Source organism: Rattus rattus, chromosome 5 (genome assembly GCF_011064425.1).
Source record: "Rattus rattus isolate New Zealand chromosome 5, Rrattus_CSIRO_v1, whole genome shotgun sequence".
Taxonomy (NCBI): Eukaryota; Metazoa; Chordata; class Mammalia; order Rodentia; family Muridae; genus Rattus; species Rattus rattus.
This window is the reverse complement of record NC_046158.1, coordinates 11,169,421-11,187,934: the sequence shown is the minus strand read 5'-3', so window position 1 is coordinate 11,187,934 and position 18,514 is coordinate 11,169,421. Positions and strand designations below refer to the sequence as shown.

Genomic DNA, 18,514 nt, shown 5'->3' with positions numbered 1-18,514 from the left:
CAAGCCTGGCCGTCCTCACCACAACTCTTCCCACCCAGCACGAGGAAACTGCCCTGGCGAGACCTGAACACTGCTTCCGCCTGGGAAACCTGAGAACTGATCTGGTCACTGTGGTAGATAGAGAGGCGCCCAGTGTGTAACTTCCACGCTAAGGGTTTCCTAGTACCGTCAGGAAACTGATAGGAGGAGCCAACACTCTCATGTCTGTCCAGAGCACAGGCTCTGGCATCCGCTACTGCTCGTGTAGCTTCTGAGGCCACAAGCTGGACCTCCCATGGTCTGTGCCACACACCACAGTTTCTGACCCCGCCTTGTACATGCCAGCTCCTGGCCCTGCTCTGGTCTCTGCTCTTCCTGCTGCGTCCTGCCAGCCTAGCAGGCTGTCCTCAGCACCAGCATCTCCATGACACTGCTGCTCTACAGCCTGCCCCGCCCTCTGCTCCCCGTCAGATGCCTGTGCTCATTACTCCCTCTCCACAGTTTGAAGAGCTTGTCTACCTCTGGATGGAGCGGCAAAAGTCAGGGGGCAACTATAGCCGCCACCGAGCACGGACAGAGAAGCATGTGGTCCTGTGTGTGAGCTCCCTCAAGATCGATCTCCTCATGGATTTCCTGAATGAGTTCTATGCCCACCCCCGGCTCCAGGTAAGGCTGTGTGCACCCATAGAGGGCCTCGGATTTCTTTCAGGCACCCAGAGCAGTCACCTCCCCTCAACCCCCAACTCCCACTTCAGCACAGGAATGCCACATGCTCGGGCTAGGCTCCTGAGTGTTCTAGACCCTGGTGGTCTTGTCCTGTGTGTGGTGGGTGGGTAGGGGTCTGTGGTGATCCAATAAGGCCTTGGAATGACCCCACCCAGGAAACAGAGCAGGCCGGGGTGAGGCGAGGCCAGGAGCCTGCTCAGAGACACTGACATTCACCCTTGCCAGCAGGACTACTACGTGGTCATCCTGTGTCCCTCGGAAATGGATGTCCAGGTGCGCAGGGTACTACAGATTCCCCTGTGGTCCCAGCGTGTCATCTACCTCCAGGGCTCTGCCCTCAAGGACCAGGACCTCATGCGAGCTAAGTGAGTGACAGCACAGCCAGACCTAGGCCTGAGGCCCCCTGAGGCCCCAGGTAGAGGGAGGTAGGGTGATGACAGTCTTAACTGCCTGAGGCAGGCAGGGGGCCCACGTGGAGGCTGGGTCAGAGTGGGTGAGTGGGACCCTAGAGCCTGTCCTCACCTCATGGTGGGGCAGCCTGACAAACAGTCCTGGCCAAGCCATGGTCTCTGCCGCTGTGGAGCTTGCCTACGGGCAATTTTCCCTCTCCTGCTCTAAGTCTGGGGATTTTCTCTGTCAGGTTTTAGGGAGCTTAAAATAGACCAGGGGCGGAAAAAAACGGCTGCCAGGAGTCAGAGACAAAGACACGAGGCTGAGGGTGGCTCTTGATTTAAAGACGAGTTGACAGAGTGACTTGAGGTGACAAGAGTGTGCTGTTAACATGTAACTAGAATGTGCTACCACACCATCTGGGACTCTTCCCCCAAAGCCTCCGAGCCACGTTTTCATTCCAGAAGGTTCCTGTACCTTTGTTGTGTGGCACAGGTGAAATGGGGCCAAGGGTGAGCAGGACGATGGCCCAGGTCCTTCATCCCCAGAACCCTGAGCTGGGGCTTTCATGGGTGCAGTCTCTTTTGGGACCCTGCTCGATTCGCATGAGACTGTGTCTGCTTGTGTCCAGCTCTGGGCCGGCTGGAGAGAGGAAGTGCCAGCTAGGCAGGGAGGCACCCACAGCTTTTGTGGAGCAGGAGGTGGTGTGAGGCTTCACTGTCCTGGTTGTGAGGTAGTAAGGGTTTCTTAGACTGGTCCTTAGCAGGGCTTAGCTGTTTCTGCAGACAGTTTCCTGGGAACCTGGAAGGAGCTGGAAATGACCACCCAAGTCCAGGCCACTGTGTCGCCGGCCAGGCAGAGGAAAGGACAGATTCTTGGTTCCAGCACAGGGTTAATGGGAGCCTAGGACAAGGACTCTATATGCTGTGGGCAGTGCCCTAAGTCAGGTCAGCTGGCCTAGGGCTAGGTAATTCCCACCAATGACACAAGTGGACCCGTTCTTTCTGATGCTAAGCCTCTGACAGCAGCAGGCAGAGACCAGAGTGTGGCAGGATGTGGCAGACTGTGGCTCAAAGAGACCCCTCTCAGACCCCATTATGCCACAGCTTGGAAACCCTGAGTGGTTTCCACTGGCCAATTGGTGTCTCGAGGATAAGCTTGGCTCACAAGCTTTGTTCAGCATCTGAGCTTGGACTCTGAAGTAGGTGTCCTGGCATCCTGACCTGCTCAGAATATACTGGCAGAATATGGGAAGGTCGGAAGGCCTGGGATACACTGCAGGATTTGATGCTAGGATGTGCTGGGCCAGGCCTGGCTGTCTTGGCATGGCCCCTGCTGGGCCATCCTTCCTCACCCTTTACATGCCCGGCCTCTCCTGACCTCCTGGGGAGGCCTCTGGGTCCTTAGCCACACTCAGCAGTTGCTGCTCTGCAGGATGGACAACGGAGAGGCCTGCTTTATCCTCAGCAGCAGGAATGAGGTGGACCGGACAGCTGCGGTGAGTTCCGGCTGACTTCCCCAACCTGCGCTGTCCCGCCTGCTTGCCCTTAGCAGCAGGCCTCTAACACTACTACCCACCCCCCATCCCCTAGGATCACCAGACCATCCTTCGAGCCTGGGCTGTGAAGGACTTTGCCCCCAACTGCCCCCTCTATGTCCAGATTCTCAAGCCCGAAAACAAGTTTCACGTCAAATTTGCTGGTGTGTTGGGGCCCTGTGGCATCATTGGTATGCAGGCTGCAAGGGTGGATCGAGGAGGGTTCACCCCTCCCTCTAGTTCTCTGTGTCAGAAAATAGGGAACTACTAGGGAGCAGCGTTGGCGGATGATCTGACCTCCACCTGGGGCTAAGGTCTGAGATCAGGAGCCAGAGGTGGTGAGGGAAGCAGGAACACTGACCAGAGGGGCAGCCCATCTGGGTAGAGCTGGGGTGATCCCAGGAATGCAGGCGCTCCTCTAGGAGTCGATGTGCAGCTCACTGAGGTGCTGAGCTAATCTAATGCCAAGCAGGAGTAGCTTCCCATGTTCAAAAGACATGGGTGCTGTGGGGAGGGACACAGACAGCAGGGGTGGCGGGCCTGACCCTGCAGTTCCCACAGACCATGTGGTGTGCGAGGAAGAGTGCAAGTACGCCATGCTGGCCCTGAACTGCATCTGCCCGGCCACCTCCACCCTCATCACCCTGCTGGTGCACACATCCCGTGGCCAGTGAGTGCCCTGTGCCAGACCGACTACCACGCCCTGGTCATCCCGATCAACCCCACAAGGCAGGGCGGGCTCCCTGGAGGTGGAGGGCATAATAGTGGGCAGAGGTCTGGCACAGGAAGGGGTCTAGGGGGATGCAGGGTGCATTTAACCTTGGGTAGGAGGGGCAGGCCTGGCTGAGGGTGACAGGCCCCTTGCCCTGCTCCTCCGGCAGGGAAGGACAGGAGTCACCAGAGCAGTGGCAGCGCATGTACGGGCGCTGCTCAGGCAACGAGGTGTACCACATTCGCATGGGCGACAGTAAATTCTTCCGGGAGTATGAGGGCAAGAGCTTCACCTACGCAGCCTTCCACGCGCACAAGAAGTACGTAGGGCTCGGGGTTGCCTATAGGGCTGGAGCCTGCTGTTCCCATCACCACTGGGACACTCATCCTCCCCACCCAGGGCCAGATCAACATGAGCAGGGCCCTGGGGCAGGAGGTCACAGAGTCTCAGCTAAGGACAGGGTAACTTGGCTCTGTGCTCTTGGGGAGGACACCCCAGGACAAGGGTTCATGTAAGAACCTGCCGCAGAGCTACTCCCCTCTGAAGCTTCTAAGGCTGACCTGGGATCCTCCAGTCCCAACACCCGAGGGGAGGGCTTGTCCAAGAAGCCCTGGGAAGAGGCTGAGTAGCTCAGGAGGACTATGAGCCACAGGGTGTCAGGAGTGGCCCTGAAGCTCCAGGCCATGTCTGCTCAGGTATGGGGTGTGCCTCATTGGGCTGAAACGTGAAGAGAACAAGAGTATCCTGCTGAACCCGGGGCCACGGCACATCCTGGCCGCCTCTGACACCTGCTTCTATATCAATATTACCAAGGAGGAGAACTCAGCTTTCATCTTCAAGCAGGAGGAAAAGCAGAAGAGGCGGGGCCTGGCAGGGCAGGCCCTTTACGAAGGGCCCTCCCGGCTCCCAGTGCACAGCATCATCGCCTCTATGGGTGAGCTGGTATAGCATGCAGGTGGAAGATGGGCGGCTTCCAAGGGTGAACTCCACACCCCACCTGCCACTGGGCAGGAGACCCCCAAGACACAGCTCCTCTTGGACAGTGTGAACCTTTCCAGGCCTCGGGTTTTGCCCCTGTCCAATTGTGGTACCCCACCTGTCAGAGTTTTGGGGAGCATCAGTTACCAGGATAACCGAGAGCCTATAGGAGTACTGTGGTAGATGAAGTACTAACCAGAGGCCCCTGGGCTCTCAGCGGGACACCCCTTAACTAGATGAACCACTGCGTTAGCCACGATTTAGCTTCATGGCTCTTCCCTGCAACTGCTGTCTTCCCAAAACTGGTTCAAGGGACTTCCTGAACAGGGTTGGGCCAAGACTCAGAAGGCGCTGTGGCAGATGCCATCCTCTGCCAGTCCCCCAGGCAGCGGTCGGGAACAGGAAAGGGTCATTTAGCCTCTCAGGCCCCAGACCCACAGGCTATCCAGGGTTATGACCTTCTCTCATGTGGTGCTAGGCTCCAGCTGTGACCCACAAGGCAAGTTGACACTAGTAAGCACCTACTGTATGCCCAGTGTAAGTGGTCTCTAGGGACCTCGTGCTTTGACTCTGGTACACATTCTCAATGGCCTGTGACTGAAGTTGCCGCTCCTGCAGTAGCAGCCCTGTGTGGTGGTCAGGCCTGAGGAAGAGCTGCCCAACCCAGCCCCTGTCCATTACCTGCTATCCGCTCACCCCCATGCGTTCTAGGGAGACAAGAGTAACCCAGGAAGCCTGTCCACCCCACCCCTCAGGTCTGCCCCACAGAGGCTGTGAGCTACATCCTTGAGCCAATCACCAGCCACAGCCTGGCAGCCTGAGCTGAAGTGGGAACAACCGAGGCCAGCAGGTCAAAGTGGCCTTGTTGCTCCCGTGTGACCGTGTGGCCACCCTCCCTAGCTCCACCCAGTTCCCATGAGCCCCAAGGGCCCCCACCCTCAGGTCAGCATCAGTCGAACATCACCACCACTGGGGGGTGGGAGAGTCTTCCTCCTGAAGAGGAAACTGAAACTAAGGAATGTGCCGAAATTCCTAAGGCGGTCATGACTGGCCTGGAGTGGGGTGGGAAGGGCTACTGGTCAGGTTCAACCCCTCTGTCCAGGGACAGTGGCCATGGACCTGCAGAACACAGATTGCCGGCCCTCCCAGGGTGGCAGTGGTGGGGGCGGCGGCAAGCTGACTCTGCCCACTGAGAACGGCTCTGGCAGTCGGCGTCCCAGCATCGCACCCGTTCTGGAGTTGGCAGACAGCTCAGCCCTGTTGCCCTGCGACCTGCTGAGTGACCAATCAGAGGATGAGGTGACACCCTCAGACGACGAGGGGCTCTCTGTGGTTGAGTGAGTGTTGAGTGGAGCTCCTTCTGTGTGAGGGAGTCCCCAGTGTGGGTATACTCCATCTCTGGCAATCCCTGCTTCGCAAACGGGGTCTCTGGGGGTAGGGCCCGGACACGCATAGAAGCAGAGTAAGCCTACCTCTCCCCAAGCCTAGTCCTGAAGCACGTGAGGGCATTCTGACAGGGTCGTGCTAAGCTGGAGTCATAGATAATGGGGTTCAGAGACCCCACACAGTGACGTACATAAGCAGTGTGGATGGTAGAGCAGCCCTGTATCTGCTCAGCCACTGGGCTATCTGCCCTCCGATACTCCACCAGTCAACAGGTTGGGGTAGAGCCAGGCAGTGACCCGCAGACGTTCCTGAGCTCACGTTCCAACTGGTCAGCTCCTCTGGGTACTGCGGGTGTGGCCCACCTCATTTCAATAGGTGTTCTTGGGGTAGGGTCTGTAGAGGTCACCAGCAGACAAATTGGCAAGACCTTGTCCAGAACCAGAGACCACAAGTCTACCCCAAGTTAGCCCTCCTGGCTGGGGGGAGGGGAATCTGAGGCCAAAAGTTTCTGTTTGAGACCATGAGGGACCTCAGTCAGGGCATCCTCCTGTTGGGATCTGCTCTATGGTCAAGGGGTCATTTGTCGGGGTCCCAGATCCTACAAGCAGAAAGTATGTGGGTCCCTGTGGCTATGTCCCTTGGGGCAGTGAGGAAACAGAGGGTTGTGGCCAGGGCTCAGTGTTAAAGCATGGTATAGTGTGTATTGGGTACTGTAGGAGGTAGGAGAACCAGCCTCTGAGAGGCTGCTTGGCTCTACGGGAAGCACAGGCCTGAGTCCCATCTTCACCTGGGGTGCCATGAGTATTACTCAGGGAGCTGATGATTACAGCCTGGTGTTCTCAGCCTCCAGGCTTCAGAGTGGGGGAGGAGGGAGAATATATGTGTATAGATGTGTAGAGGTGGGTATTGCTTGTGTATGCCTGTGTTTGTGTGCACATACATGTGTGCAAGCGTGTTCTGTGTGTTCACACATGCACATGTGCACATGTGTGTCTGTTCCTGTTTTTTCTTCCATATGTATGTAATGTAAATGTCTGCACTGAGCATATTTTCTGTGGGTTTTTTTCTCAAGGGATGCAAGGTTCCCCTCCTGTCCCCATCTGAATAGCTGAGGGCTGGCTGTTAGGAGACTTCCTGGTGGGCAGCGACATTTCCAGCCCAGCTTGGGTCCTATAAAGGGAGCAGCAGCAAATAGCCCCTCTGCACCCCACCTCTGCCCGAGCCACTCTAGGGCCTTGGTGAGGGCCAGTGTACCTGTCCTAGCTCTGGCCTGGGAAGCAGGGTCAGGTCCATGGCGTCTTCTCTCATGTGGCTGTCCCAGGCAGATGTATGAATCGGGAGTTGGGACAGTAAGCTATCTCTGCTAGTACTGGGTGACTGTGGTACTCCAGGTACAGGGCAGCTTTGAAGTGGCCATGCCGCCATGCCGTCATACCATGCTCTGATCTCTGTCTTCACCCAGGTATGTGAAGGGCTACCCTCCCAACTCACCCTACATTGGCAGCTCCCCGACTTTATGCCACCTCTTGCCTGTAAAGGCCCCCTTCTGCTGCCTGCGACTGGATAAGGTAAGGCCACTCCGCTGTGACCATCCGACATCCCACTTTGGTGACATTGAGTTTTGGTTGTGCTGCAAATGGTGTAGGAGCAAACCCCTTTCTGCCTTACCCTGCCTGCATGCTCTCTGTCTCCCTGCTCTGACCTCACAGCATCCTTCTCTGAACACGCTGAAAGCTGATTAGGACCGTCCTGTCCCTCACACCCAAACACCGTGTGTTTCCAGAGGGTGAGGACCATCACTGCTAGGGTCAGGCAGAGCCAGAGTCTGCCAGGGCTCCAGGGTCTTTGTCCTCTTTAAGCCAACACAGGCCTGTCATTCTCTGCTTCTGCTTCCTCAGGATCTCTGGCCATGCTGCCCCCTGTGGAAGTGACTTTCTCTGTGGTTCAGTGATTACAGACACAGGGCAGGGTAGCTGCCTCACTGTGAATCACTGCCTTAGCTCTAGGCCCTTCCAGTTGTTCTTAGCATGTTACCAAGAGTCAGGCGTCTGTTGCGTCACGTGGTTCAGGCACACGGCCCTTGTTTTGCTTTGGGCTCGTACTGTCTCATGTTGTTTGATGCCTGCCAGTCTCTCCCTGTACACGCCAAGCTGTAGACTGGGATCAGGCACCTCCAGCTGAGGTCTGACTCCCTTTGGGGAAAGGGGTGTTAGGAAACGGGATCATCTGCTGCCTGTGGCCTTGCACCAGGGCTGTGGTGGGCAGAGCTAGGAAATGCATGTGCGTGAACACACACACGCACACATGTGTACACACCTGTGCACACATGACTTGGCCCTCTGTATTTCTGTAGCTAAATACTACATTGGCTGACTTCCATTCAGCTGTGTGGGGCACTGACTTTAGTGGCTGCCAGCAGGGTTGAGCCCTGGTGGCTGGTGGCCCCGTATCTCCCCAGGCCGCCATGTGCGACAGGTTGCTTGTCCCTGCTGCTATTGGCCCATCAGCTTCTCCAACAGCCAGGGCGGTGCCAGCCTGGGTCCCCCACATCCCTAGGGCTGCAAACACAACAGCTATGAGGATGCCAAGGCCTACGGGTTCAAGAACAAGCTGATTATCGTCTCTGCTGAGACAGCAGGCAACGGGCTCTACAACTTCATCGTGCCTCTGCGTGCCTACTACCGGTCCCGCCGGGAGCTCAACCCCATTGTGCTGCTGCTTGACAACAAGTGAGGCAGCGCAGTCCTCGGATGCCGTGTGCGTGTGTGTGCGCGTGTGTGTGTGTGTGTTTGCATGTGTGTGTGCACGCGTGTGTGTGGCAGGGGGTGGAGGGACTGCTGGCTAGTCCCCTGTTGTCTTCTCATCCCTTTCTCCCTTTGCTGGCCTTGGCAGATTCCTCCTCTAGTTTCTCCTGTAACCTCTTTACCTTATGTCTCCACAACTGAGAGTCCTAGGTGGTTTTGGAAAGGGGCTCCCCAAAACCACAGCCCCTTTCATCCAAGGGCCCCAGGAGTCTGGCAGCCAGAGCCCAAGGTCCAGTCTTGGCTGTCTAACCTCAACAAGCCCAAGGCCTAGGTTTCCAGAGCTGAATAGTGGCAGATCCTTTGACCTTAACCCTCCCTCAGTCCCATGTTTTGGGGACCCCAACAGAGTGAGGAGGATAAGCCATAGAGCAGATGGCACCTCCAGGCCCTGCTGTCCTCACAGGCCTGACCACCACTTCCTGGAGGCCATCTGCTGCTTCCCCATGGTCTACTACATGGAGGGATCCGTGGACAAGTAAGCTGAGAACAGCATGGGCAGGACGCCTGCTGTCCCTCCCTGCCATCCCCCCCAGACTGCCTCAAATGAGGGCTGCTGGGGGCACTGGGCTGATCCGATGGCCATGTTGCTTGCCCTGCCCAGCCTGGACAGCTTGCTGCAGTGTGGCATCATCTATGCTGACAATCTGGTGGTGGTGGACAAGGAGAGTACCATGAGCGCTGAAGAGGACTACATGGCAGATGCCAAGACCATCGTCAACGTGCAGACCATGTTCAGGTGAGCACCTGAACTATGGGAGCTAGGCCTGGTGAGGACCACGGAACCCACCCTGTGTCCACATCCCTGACAGTGATCCCCACAAGAGACCCCACAGCTATGACCGTGGGGCCCATCAGAGTTCATAGACCTCACCACAGGACCCACAAGGGGCTACATGTTGATGACTAAGGGACCCACCACAGACACCACAGGCTTGACCCCAAGATCCAATCCCATAGCTATAACAATGGGAACACACATGAGGCCACACAGTCATGAGCACGGGATCCACCATAGACCCGACTGCACAGCCCTGGGACCCACTCAGGCCCTCAGCCCCGAGTGGATGGCAACTCCTCCCATGGTCATCCCTTCCTCAGGCTTTTCCCCAGTCTCAGCATCACCACGGAGCTCACGCACCCTTCCAACATGCGGTTCATGCAGTTCCGGGCCAAGGACAGCTACTCTCTGGCTCTTTCCAAACTTGAAAAGGTAAGCGGGCTCCTCCTGGTAGGCCGTCCTTCACCGAGGAGCCCAGTGAGAACAGGACAGAGGAGAGGGCAGGGCTGTGGGAGCTGAGGAGAGACAGGCTCAGCTGATGGTGCTCTCTGTGGTGCTCCCGTCCCGCGCACCTGTAGGTCAATGGTAATCTGGGCTCAGCCAGCAACCATTAACAGATACCTGCAGCCCACTGGGTACCAGACACTGCCTGTGTTCTCCACGCTGGGGATCAGAGAGTGGAGAGACCTGTGCTGATCACACAGCAGGTGGAGCAACAATGGCAGAGCTGTGCCTAACTCTTGCACTTCTGACACTGGAGCTCTGTGGGAGGTGTCAGGTCCCACTGGGCCAGATGTGGAACTCAGGGACATAGGGACTCGGCAAGGTATTATAAACACACCAAGGACCCAGGAACCCACTAGGCGTGTGGAGAGACGGGTCACTGTCTGCACTGCCATGTGTATAGTGGCTTGGCCCTTCCTGCTATTCACACAGGGATGGCCAGGCACTGGGGTAAGGACAATGGAAGCCTTGTGTTAGGATGAGGACAGCAAGGCCAGGTATGGATGAGGAAGCCATGGCTGCCAATGCCTGCTGTTCTGTGTGAGTCCCAAGTTCAGCCTGGGCCGGCGTGCTTGTGGAGAGCTGCGGGGACCAGCATGGCTGACTGAGGAAGACCAGAGTTGTCTGGGACAGTGTGTGTGAGGCCCTGGGTTCCACATACAGGATAGGTCCCACTCTCTTCTCAGAGTCCCAGACTCTCCCTGGGCTCTGGCCCTGAGAGTGTGTGCGGAATGCAACTGGATATTCAAGCCTGCTGGCATGAAGTCTGTTGGTGTATGCACAGATGCACATCCATGTACACATACCATGCACATACAACACATGCATGTGCATGCATATCATGCACACACGCTCATATACCACTTATACACACAAATGCATCATGGACATACCACACAGACATGTACATACATATGCACACATATGCCACACATACACACATCCTATATGCACATCTGATGGCTACCCACAATCCTTTGTGTCATCCGAGGATCCCTTTCTTGCAGCAAGAACGGGAGAATGGCTCCAACCTGGCCTTCATGTTCCGCCTGCCATTTGCTGCTGGTCGGGTGTTTAGTATCAGCATGTTGGATACGCTGCTCTACCAGGTCAGCTGGAATGTGGAGAAAGGTGGGCAGGGCCCCATACTCCCTGGACCAGAGTCCGCAGTCGATCTGTTACTGAAATATGGTCCCAGTCCTCTGAAGAGCCTCCCCAGATCCCCCGAGACTCATTCCTGCTGGAGCAGCAGGTCTAATCGCCCTTGGGGATACCCTGGTACCACTCTGGGGGGCTGGATCCTGGTCCTTTTGGACCTCGTGTGCTGGGATGGCAGGCAGGTAGCTTCTGAGCGTGCGGAGGCTGGAGCATCTGCCTCACCTGGCCCTGCTGCCCCACAGTCCTTCGTGAAGGACTACATGATCACCATCACCAGGCTGCTGCTGGGCCTTGACACGACGCCAGGCTCTGGCTACCTCTGTGCTGTAAGTGCAGGGCACGTGTGTGGTACCGTGGGACACGGGCCTGCCACCCTCCTGCAGGGTGGGGCTTCGGGCAGTGTTCTGAGCCCGCTCAGCTCAGTGCCTCTCACTCGCTGCAGATGAAGGTAACTGAGGATGACCTGTGGATCCGTACTTATGGCCGCCTCTTCCAGAAACTCTGCTCCTCCAGCGCTGAGATCCCCATCGGCATCTACAGGACCGAGTGCCATGTCTTCTCCTCTGAGGTACAGTCCCAGGGCCATAGAGTTTCCATCCTTATGGTCCAGTGCTAAGGAGCTGGGTGTGGCTGATGTGTGCCATGGGCTCCTTCCGGGTGGTTCATTGTCTAAAACATGTGCCTCCAGGGAGGGCAGCTGCCACTCTGGGAAGAATGGTGACCTTGGAAACACCCCAGAGCTCCAGGGGGACCGGGCAGGGTGTTGAGGGCAGTCTGGTACAGCTAGCCTCCCGACATCCCGCCCTCAGCACGTCACGTGTGGACCTTGAGAGGCTGTGGTGCACCGAGGTAGAGGTGAACACACTCACGGGCCCCACGCAACCCTTGGTTTTCTTACAGCCTCATGACCTCAGAGCCCAGGTGAGCAACCCGGACCCCATGTGGAGTTTCTGCTTCACCTTTGCTTCGTGGGATTCTTCCGTACCCTGATCAGACCCATGGGAAGCAGGCGGGGAATGAGAATGTGTCGGCCACTGGGCAGTTCAGGGTTGGGGGCATTTAGCAATTACCATCCTCCTATATGGTGTGGAACCAAGGCAGGGCAGATCACCCAGGGTTTCAGCCTCACCCTAGCCCAGCTCCATGTACACTGTACAGCAGGTCACACTGTAGCCTCCAAAGTGGCAGGTACCTATATGGTCTGACCTGACCCCACACCCGAATTATTATTCCCAGTCTGCACAAGGTACTGCCTGATGGGGCCCCCACAATTTCCCCGCACCTCACATGCCCACTTAGGCATAGCCTACCCCAGCCCCCCTCAGTGACTCCCAAGGATGTGTGTGGCAGTGACCCCTGCCCCATCTGTGTAGGGGCAAACTGGTCTAGACCAGGGCTCCTAGGATAAGGTCAGGATACGCTGGGCTAGAGGGACCAGGAAGACCATAGCGGTGATGGCCCAGAGAGGGAAATGGCGCCATCCTGGACCAGACTCTGAGCAGAGCCAGGAGGCCAGGCAGACTGGGGTACAGATAGAAGCCCACAGTTCTGGCCTAGAGAAGGCTGGAGTTCACACTGTAGGTCCTGGCACTTCATGCCACAGGGGGGCCCAGCCATAGCCCTCCTGCCTGCCCAGTCTCAGATCTCGGTGAACATGGAGGACTGCGAGGACACTCGGGAGGCCAAGGGGCCCTGGGGCACACGGGCTGCGTCTGGCAGTGGCAGCACCCATGGCCGTCACGGGGGCAGTGCTGACCCGGTGGAGCACCCACTACTGCGCCGCAAGAGCCTGCAGTGGGCCCGCAAGCTGAGCCGCAAGAGCAGCAAGCAGGCGGGGAAGGCACCCGTGACCACAGACTGGATCACCCAGCAGCGACTCAGCCTGTACCGGCGCTCAGAGCGCCAGGAGCTCTCGGAGCTGGTCAAGAACCGAATGAAGCACCTGGGGCTGCCCACCACTGGCTACGGTAAGGCAGGGCCGGCAGGACCGTGGCAGATCACCTGATGGGCGTCTCATAGCCGCCTGACTCCTATGGCTCCACTCTACAATGGCCTCCCCGGGCCTGCTCCACAAAGGGCAGGGCAGGCGTCTGCACCCATGCCATGTGTGAAAGGCAGAGTAACCCACAGCCTGACTCATTTCTACCACTCTGGAGCCTCAGTTTCCCCACTATAAAGTAAGGGACTGGAGTAGAGTGGAGAGCCAAGCCAGCTCCCCAAAGCTCCTCATCACCTTCAACTGGGATACAAGTCCCGTCTTCCCATTCCATGAAAGACATGAAAGGCAAGGAGTTGTCAGGGCCACAGCCCGTCCCTGCCCTGGTCACCTCTGCCATAGTCATCAATGGCAAGAATGGTCTGCACATTTCTTGACCCATCCCATGTTCCCCACAAGGCAGCTGCCACAGCTCTGTTGCTCCAGTCAGTCCTAGGGGACATCTGCACCAACAGATTTTGTAACTCCCCTCTCTATGGGCCATTTTGTGTGGCCTTCCTCTAGAGATGTTACCTCTTGATGAGGTCAGAGGGGCCCAGGATCTCTACTCTGGCCCGTGCCTCTCTCCACTCTTTCAACATCTCAGTACTCAGCCATTGCCAAGGCCCACCCTGCATGCTGAAGTCCATCATCACCCTGGAGGCTCCTCTAAGTAGAAGGAGCTGCCCAGGGGTCACTGGGGCTGGGCCATGCATAGGGCATGGGCAGTGCACATTGGGCATTCTGGGCGTGTTCACAAGGCAGTGGTGGACTTGGAGAAAGGCCTGGGGAAGACAGACCAGGGTTTTGAGGCCACCAGAGCCCTCCCCAGCCATGTCTACAGAGTCCCTACAACGCCCTGGATCTAGTGGGCCCCTCAGTACCTGCCTGGGTAACCTGCTGTTCCAGGGAACTCATCACCAAGGCTAAGGGGATTCCAGCATTCACGAGCCTTTGCAAGTACTAGCAGATGCAAAGTCGAGCCCTGTGTACCTCTTAGTCTCTGCAACCTCGCCCCTGCCAGAGCTTGCCGGATAAAACCCAGATTCCCTTTGGCAACCGACCCGCTTCTGAGGTGACTAGTGCTGGCCACCACTCTCCCAGTGTGGACGGTGTCTGTGTGCAGCTGGCCACTGCCCCATACCCATTCTGCTGTGCCAGCGTGCCCACCCCACCACTGCTTGCTGACCTGTCTCTCTCTCTGTTTCTGTCTGTGCCTCTCCTATGTGTTCCATAGAGGACGTAGCAAATTTAACAGCCAGTGATGTGATGAATCGGGTAAACCTGGGATATTTGCAAGGTAATTCTGCCCCAGTGGATACCAGCCACCACACAGGGGATGTGCCAACCTTTTGTCACTTTGGCTGGGCCAGGCAGTGACTAGGAGAGCTGAGAGGGCTTTGTGTATCCACAGTGGGTTCTCAGACCTTCTGCCTTCCTCCTCCGTTTGTTCTGAGGGCCGTGGGAGCCCAGTTGATGGACCCCACCCTGGTCCCAGGCCTCAACCCAAAATACTTCACCCAGTTCTGTTAGGATGTGCCATGCCACCTAGCTTTGTCCTGACTAAGCAGCAGGCCATCCTAACAAACAGCTAGTCCCACAAGATGCCAAAGTCCCTGCGTACCTCGGGGCAGGCATGAGGATGGAACTTAGGTTCTGTGCCAAGGCATAGGCAGACTGGGATTACTCAAGCCATGTAGACTGGGGGCTTCAAGAGAAGTCTGTCTGCTTGAGACAGACACCTGCTCACTTCTTATCTGGGTGCTTAATGGTACTGAGCACATCCTCTAAGGAGCTGTCCCTCCCTAAGGCCCTGAGCAGAGGCTAAGCCCCTGCCTTCAGTGCCTCCCCTCGTAAAGGTTGTCAAGGAGCTTTATGAGTTCAAGTAGAGATCAGTTAAGCTGGACTCTTATTGCAAGGAAGGCTGTGGGCAGCTACAGAAGCGAAGTGTTGGCATCTCCTGGGCTTGTGGTTTTTCTCCTCCTGCCACCCATAACAGCACTCATGGGAGCTGAGCCCTCTGCCAGGCATGTGGGCTTCTGATCTAGGGCTGGTGACTTCCATGAACCAAGCATACCCTGCACCCAGCTACATCTGCTTCCTGTGTGCTCCTAGGCAAAGGTGGGCAGGCAAGGGCTTGGGCAGCTCCTGCAGGGTCACAAGATACTCTTGGCTGTACACTGAGCATCATCTGAGTACTCATGGGGGAAAATGTGTGGGAACTCGGCAACAGGAACTCGCAGTGCCCACAAGCATCATGGAGTGGACCAGGATGTCAGGCCAGAATGTCACACAGTGCCCAGAAAAGGGCAACCAGGGAGGGGTTGGGGCCAGGGGAATCTGGTTCTGTTAGAGCAAGCTGAGACTCAGGTTAGTACCCTCTAGCTACATGGGGGAATAGATTTGGAGGCTCAGGGCCTGGATCTAGGGAATACTTGGCTGAGGAAAGTGGGAGTTGAGGGGACACAGCCGCTGCAGAGGCCCAGCCTATTGGGAGTCTCCATTTTAGAAGTGCATTCAAGCCAGGTCTTGTCCCCACCCCTACCCCTGCACCCGTTGTCCACCTTTACCAAACATCAGGGCTGCAGAGGCTACCGCAGGGTCAGTTAGCTTGCCTTCCCTGGCCAAGCAGTTGGAGTCGGTGCCACAAGACTGACCACAGCCCCTCCCTTGCGCTACAGCTGGAATTTGGCATGGCTCCCCCAACCCAACACTGAGCCAGGCCTAGTCCCACCCCCAGGCTTTGCTAGTCTCGGACTTTCCAAGATCTGACCCTGGTTGGAGGAGATTCATAGCCCAGGGCCCAGCCCTGGGGAGAGAGGATCCAGCAGCTTCTCAATGGCCAGGGCTTCTAACCTTCTGCATGGCTGTATGGTGGCCCTGACAGACGTAAATCAGTGGCTGTGGTCTGGAATGTTGTGAGCACGCCTGAATGCCCCTGCTTCTGCACAAACCCTGCTGTCCCTACACTACCCATGCCACTGCACGAGGGACTTGGTCCCAGAATCACACACCTCCCACTTGACTCCCAGCATGAGTCATACATGGGGATCTTGACTGTAGGATTTGGGGGGAAAGCAGAAACGGATGCATGTGGGACAGAACAGCCTCCCACATGTAGCGGGCAGGCCACCATTCTGCAGAAGTAGACAGGGGTTGGCTCCATTTCAACTACCCCAGGTATAGACTGAGGTGTGCCCAGCCTGTGCCCCGCCCCATCTCTCAGGAGCATGCTGTGCCCTGTTCTTTCACCCTGGGGATATAGCTCTGAGAGCCGAGGGTACCCCTCTCAGGCTCAGTTGGCTGCCTGGCAGATTCTTCAGCTTCACAGAGGGGTCAGTCTCTTTCTTAGGGCCATGCCCAGCATGACCAAAGGAGAGGGAGAAATGGTAGAGATGCTGTGTCTCAGGTCACCTTCATTTTGTATGTCCACTGAGTCTAGAGGTACTTTTAAATATGAAGTAGGTAAACTGAGGCCAGCAAGCTGAGGGCCCTTGCCAGGACTATAGGTGGTCATGGTGCCCTGCTGGCCATGACACAATGGCCAGACACAGACACCAATGAGATAACAGGCTGCTTCTCCAGACTGTCCACCTTCCCATGGGTCATAGTCCATGGTCACCCTGGGACTAGGAGGGAATTGCTGTCTCTGATCAGTGAGTCCAAAGTATAGGGAGTAGAGGTGGCCTTCCAGTCCCCAGCAATGGGGACTCCTGCAAAGCACTTCGGGGAAGGTGGTAAGAAGGCCTGAGCAGCTTATGTAGGTGTGATGTAGTGTGGGGTAGATGGAGTGTGCGTGAGTGCTCTATATGGCTGTGCATGTGGGTATTACAGGCATGTGGATGTGCCATGTGTGCAAGTGACCACTTGGCAGTGTTTATGGGTACATGCGTGTATATGTGCAGGTGCATGTACATAGGGTATGCACAGGTCCTTGCAGGTGTGGATGTACAGGTGCCCACAGATATATTGAGGTGCACACAGTTACACATGCAGGTGAGTGTTCTGCACACGTGTACTCAGGTGTGCATGTGGGCACATGCCCCTGCTCACAGATCTGTAGGAAGTAGGCGCCTACAGGTGCACTCTAACTCTGCTCTGGCCCCACACACTGGTGAGCTGTCATCTGCAGTTGGCTCACAGCTGAGCAAGCTTCACGGGCGAGCGGGAGCCAGTGCTCTGCAGAGTGCAGGCAGGAGCTGAGGACGGGGGTCAGAATCAGTCCGTGACCAGAAAGGAGGGACAACTAGCTCCCCTGGTGCCTTGGGGCCCCACAGAGCTGGGCTGGGTGGGGCTGCAGTGATGCCTAGGCTATGTCCTTTGCAGATGAGATGAACGATCATCACCAGAACACCCTTTCCTATGTACTCATCAACCCCCCGCCAGACACAAGACTGGAGCCCAACGATATTGTGTGAGTACAGCATCAGGCATGGCGGCGGGGGAGGGGGGATGACTCACAACCGGCACGGGGCTGGCTTGCCACTCCAGGCCCTTCCTTGGTGTCCTCTGCAGGTACCTCATCCGTTCCGACCCCCTGGCCCATGTGACCAGCAGCTCCCAGAGTCGGAAAAGCAGCTGCAGCAACAAACTGTCCTCCTGTAATCCTGAGACCCGGGATGAGACCCAGCTCTGAGCCCCATTCTGAGGCGGACAGGTGGACACGGGAGAATAGAGGGGACATTGTCACAGGCCAGTCTGGTCCAAGCAGGCTGCATTATGACTTTATACAGTGGTTCCAAGACTTGCCCCCAGAAAGGAAATCCTCTCAGTGGGGCCAACAGTGAGACCACCGGACCACCCTGGAAACTGGCATGAGACATTTTTTAACCTATTTTTACAAATCTGAATGATTTGCATCTCCTTACATAGCTGTACCACAACTCGTGACTAGGGTCTGGCTTAAGTGTGAGGCAGGCAGACAGAACAAGGACTGGACACTACCCTGGATCCTACAGTCTTTCATGGCTTCACTCAGCAATGTCTGAAGGGGTGCTGGGGTGCACGGGAGAAGGAATGACCTGGAACTGCAGAGTTCCACAGAGGACTGAGAAGTCCTCCTGCATGGAAACCAACTGTACTCTGTAGCCATTCAACATGCTGTTCTGATCGGAGCTTCTGCATGGCTCTGGGACTACACCACGGCCTATGGGGTGCCTCTCCCCAGAACCAGGCAAGGGGCCAACCACTAAAGGTGCCGTGCCCTTTAAGAGGAGAAAAACAGGGGCTTAGCCCTGGTCAGGAGACCCCACCCTGAACCTGAGCTCTGCAGCCCCCTGCATGAGTGGAGGGGGGGACTATAGTGGATCCTCAAGAAGTTCTGAGGCTGTGACTAAGAAAGTCACACTTGAGCTTCCCAGCCATGGCCTCTGGGGACACAGAACTGGCAGATGGTGTGTCTCTGTGGATCATTTCACACTCAAAGCAAGTCTTGTCTCTAAAACTCCTGATCTGAGAAGCACAATTAGCTCTGGGCCCTGGCCATGCCTCAGGTCTCCAGGGATTCCTCCAGGCAGCTGACTTCATTCTTGTTTATGGTTTGTATGATCAGAACCGGAACCTTCTATTAAAATGGATACATCCTGCA

At 56.6% G+C, this 18,514-nt stretch overlaps 1 protein-coding gene across 12 annotated transcripts in view; it reads left to right on the top strand.

Annotated features, from left to right (window-relative positions):
- Positions 1–18,514, top strand: part of Kcnt1 (potassium sodium-activated channel subfamily T member 1) — a 52,810-nt gene extending 34,296 nt beyond the window's left edge. For 3 of the 12 annotated variants that reach the window (XM_032903068.1, XM_032903064.1, XM_032903060.1), the window contains 21 exons: positions 481–645; positions 934–1,070; positions 2,530–2,593; positions 2,688–2,796; positions 3,194–3,302; positions 3,514–3,663; positions 4,040–4,278; positions 5,425–5,659; positions 7,171–7,276; positions 8,265–8,437; positions 8,916–8,987; positions 9,114–9,248; positions 9,611–9,722; positions 10,802–10,903; positions 11,195–11,278; positions 11,395–11,520; positions 11,853–11,873; positions 12,556–12,919; positions 14,165–14,227; positions 17,254–17,341; positions 17,443–18,514. In XM_032903068.1, coding sequence (XP_032758959.1) covers positions 481–645; positions 934–1,070; positions 2,530–2,593; positions 2,688–2,796; positions 3,194–3,302; positions 3,514–3,663; positions 4,040–4,278; positions 5,425–5,659; positions 7,171–7,276; positions 8,265–8,437; positions 8,916–8,987; positions 9,114–9,248; positions 9,611–9,722; positions 10,802–10,903; positions 11,195–11,278; positions 11,395–11,520; positions 11,853–11,873; positions 12,556–12,919; positions 14,165–14,227; positions 17,254–17,341; positions 17,443–17,563 — 2,775 coding nt within the window. In that variant the 3' untranslated portion in view covers positions 17,564–18,514. The remainder of the gene's footprint in view (positions 1–480; positions 646–933; positions 1,071–2,529; positions 2,594–2,687; positions 2,797–3,193; positions 3,303–3,513; positions 3,664–4,039; positions 4,279–5,424; positions 5,660–7,170; positions 7,277–8,264; positions 8,438–8,915; positions 8,988–9,113; positions 9,249–9,610; positions 9,723–10,801; positions 10,904–11,194; positions 11,279–11,394; positions 11,521–11,852; positions 11,874–12,555; positions 12,920–14,164; positions 14,228–17,253; positions 17,342–17,442) is intronic. The other 9 variants (XM_032903072.1, XM_032903066.1, XM_032903062.1 and 6 more) reach the window with 5 other exon arrangements.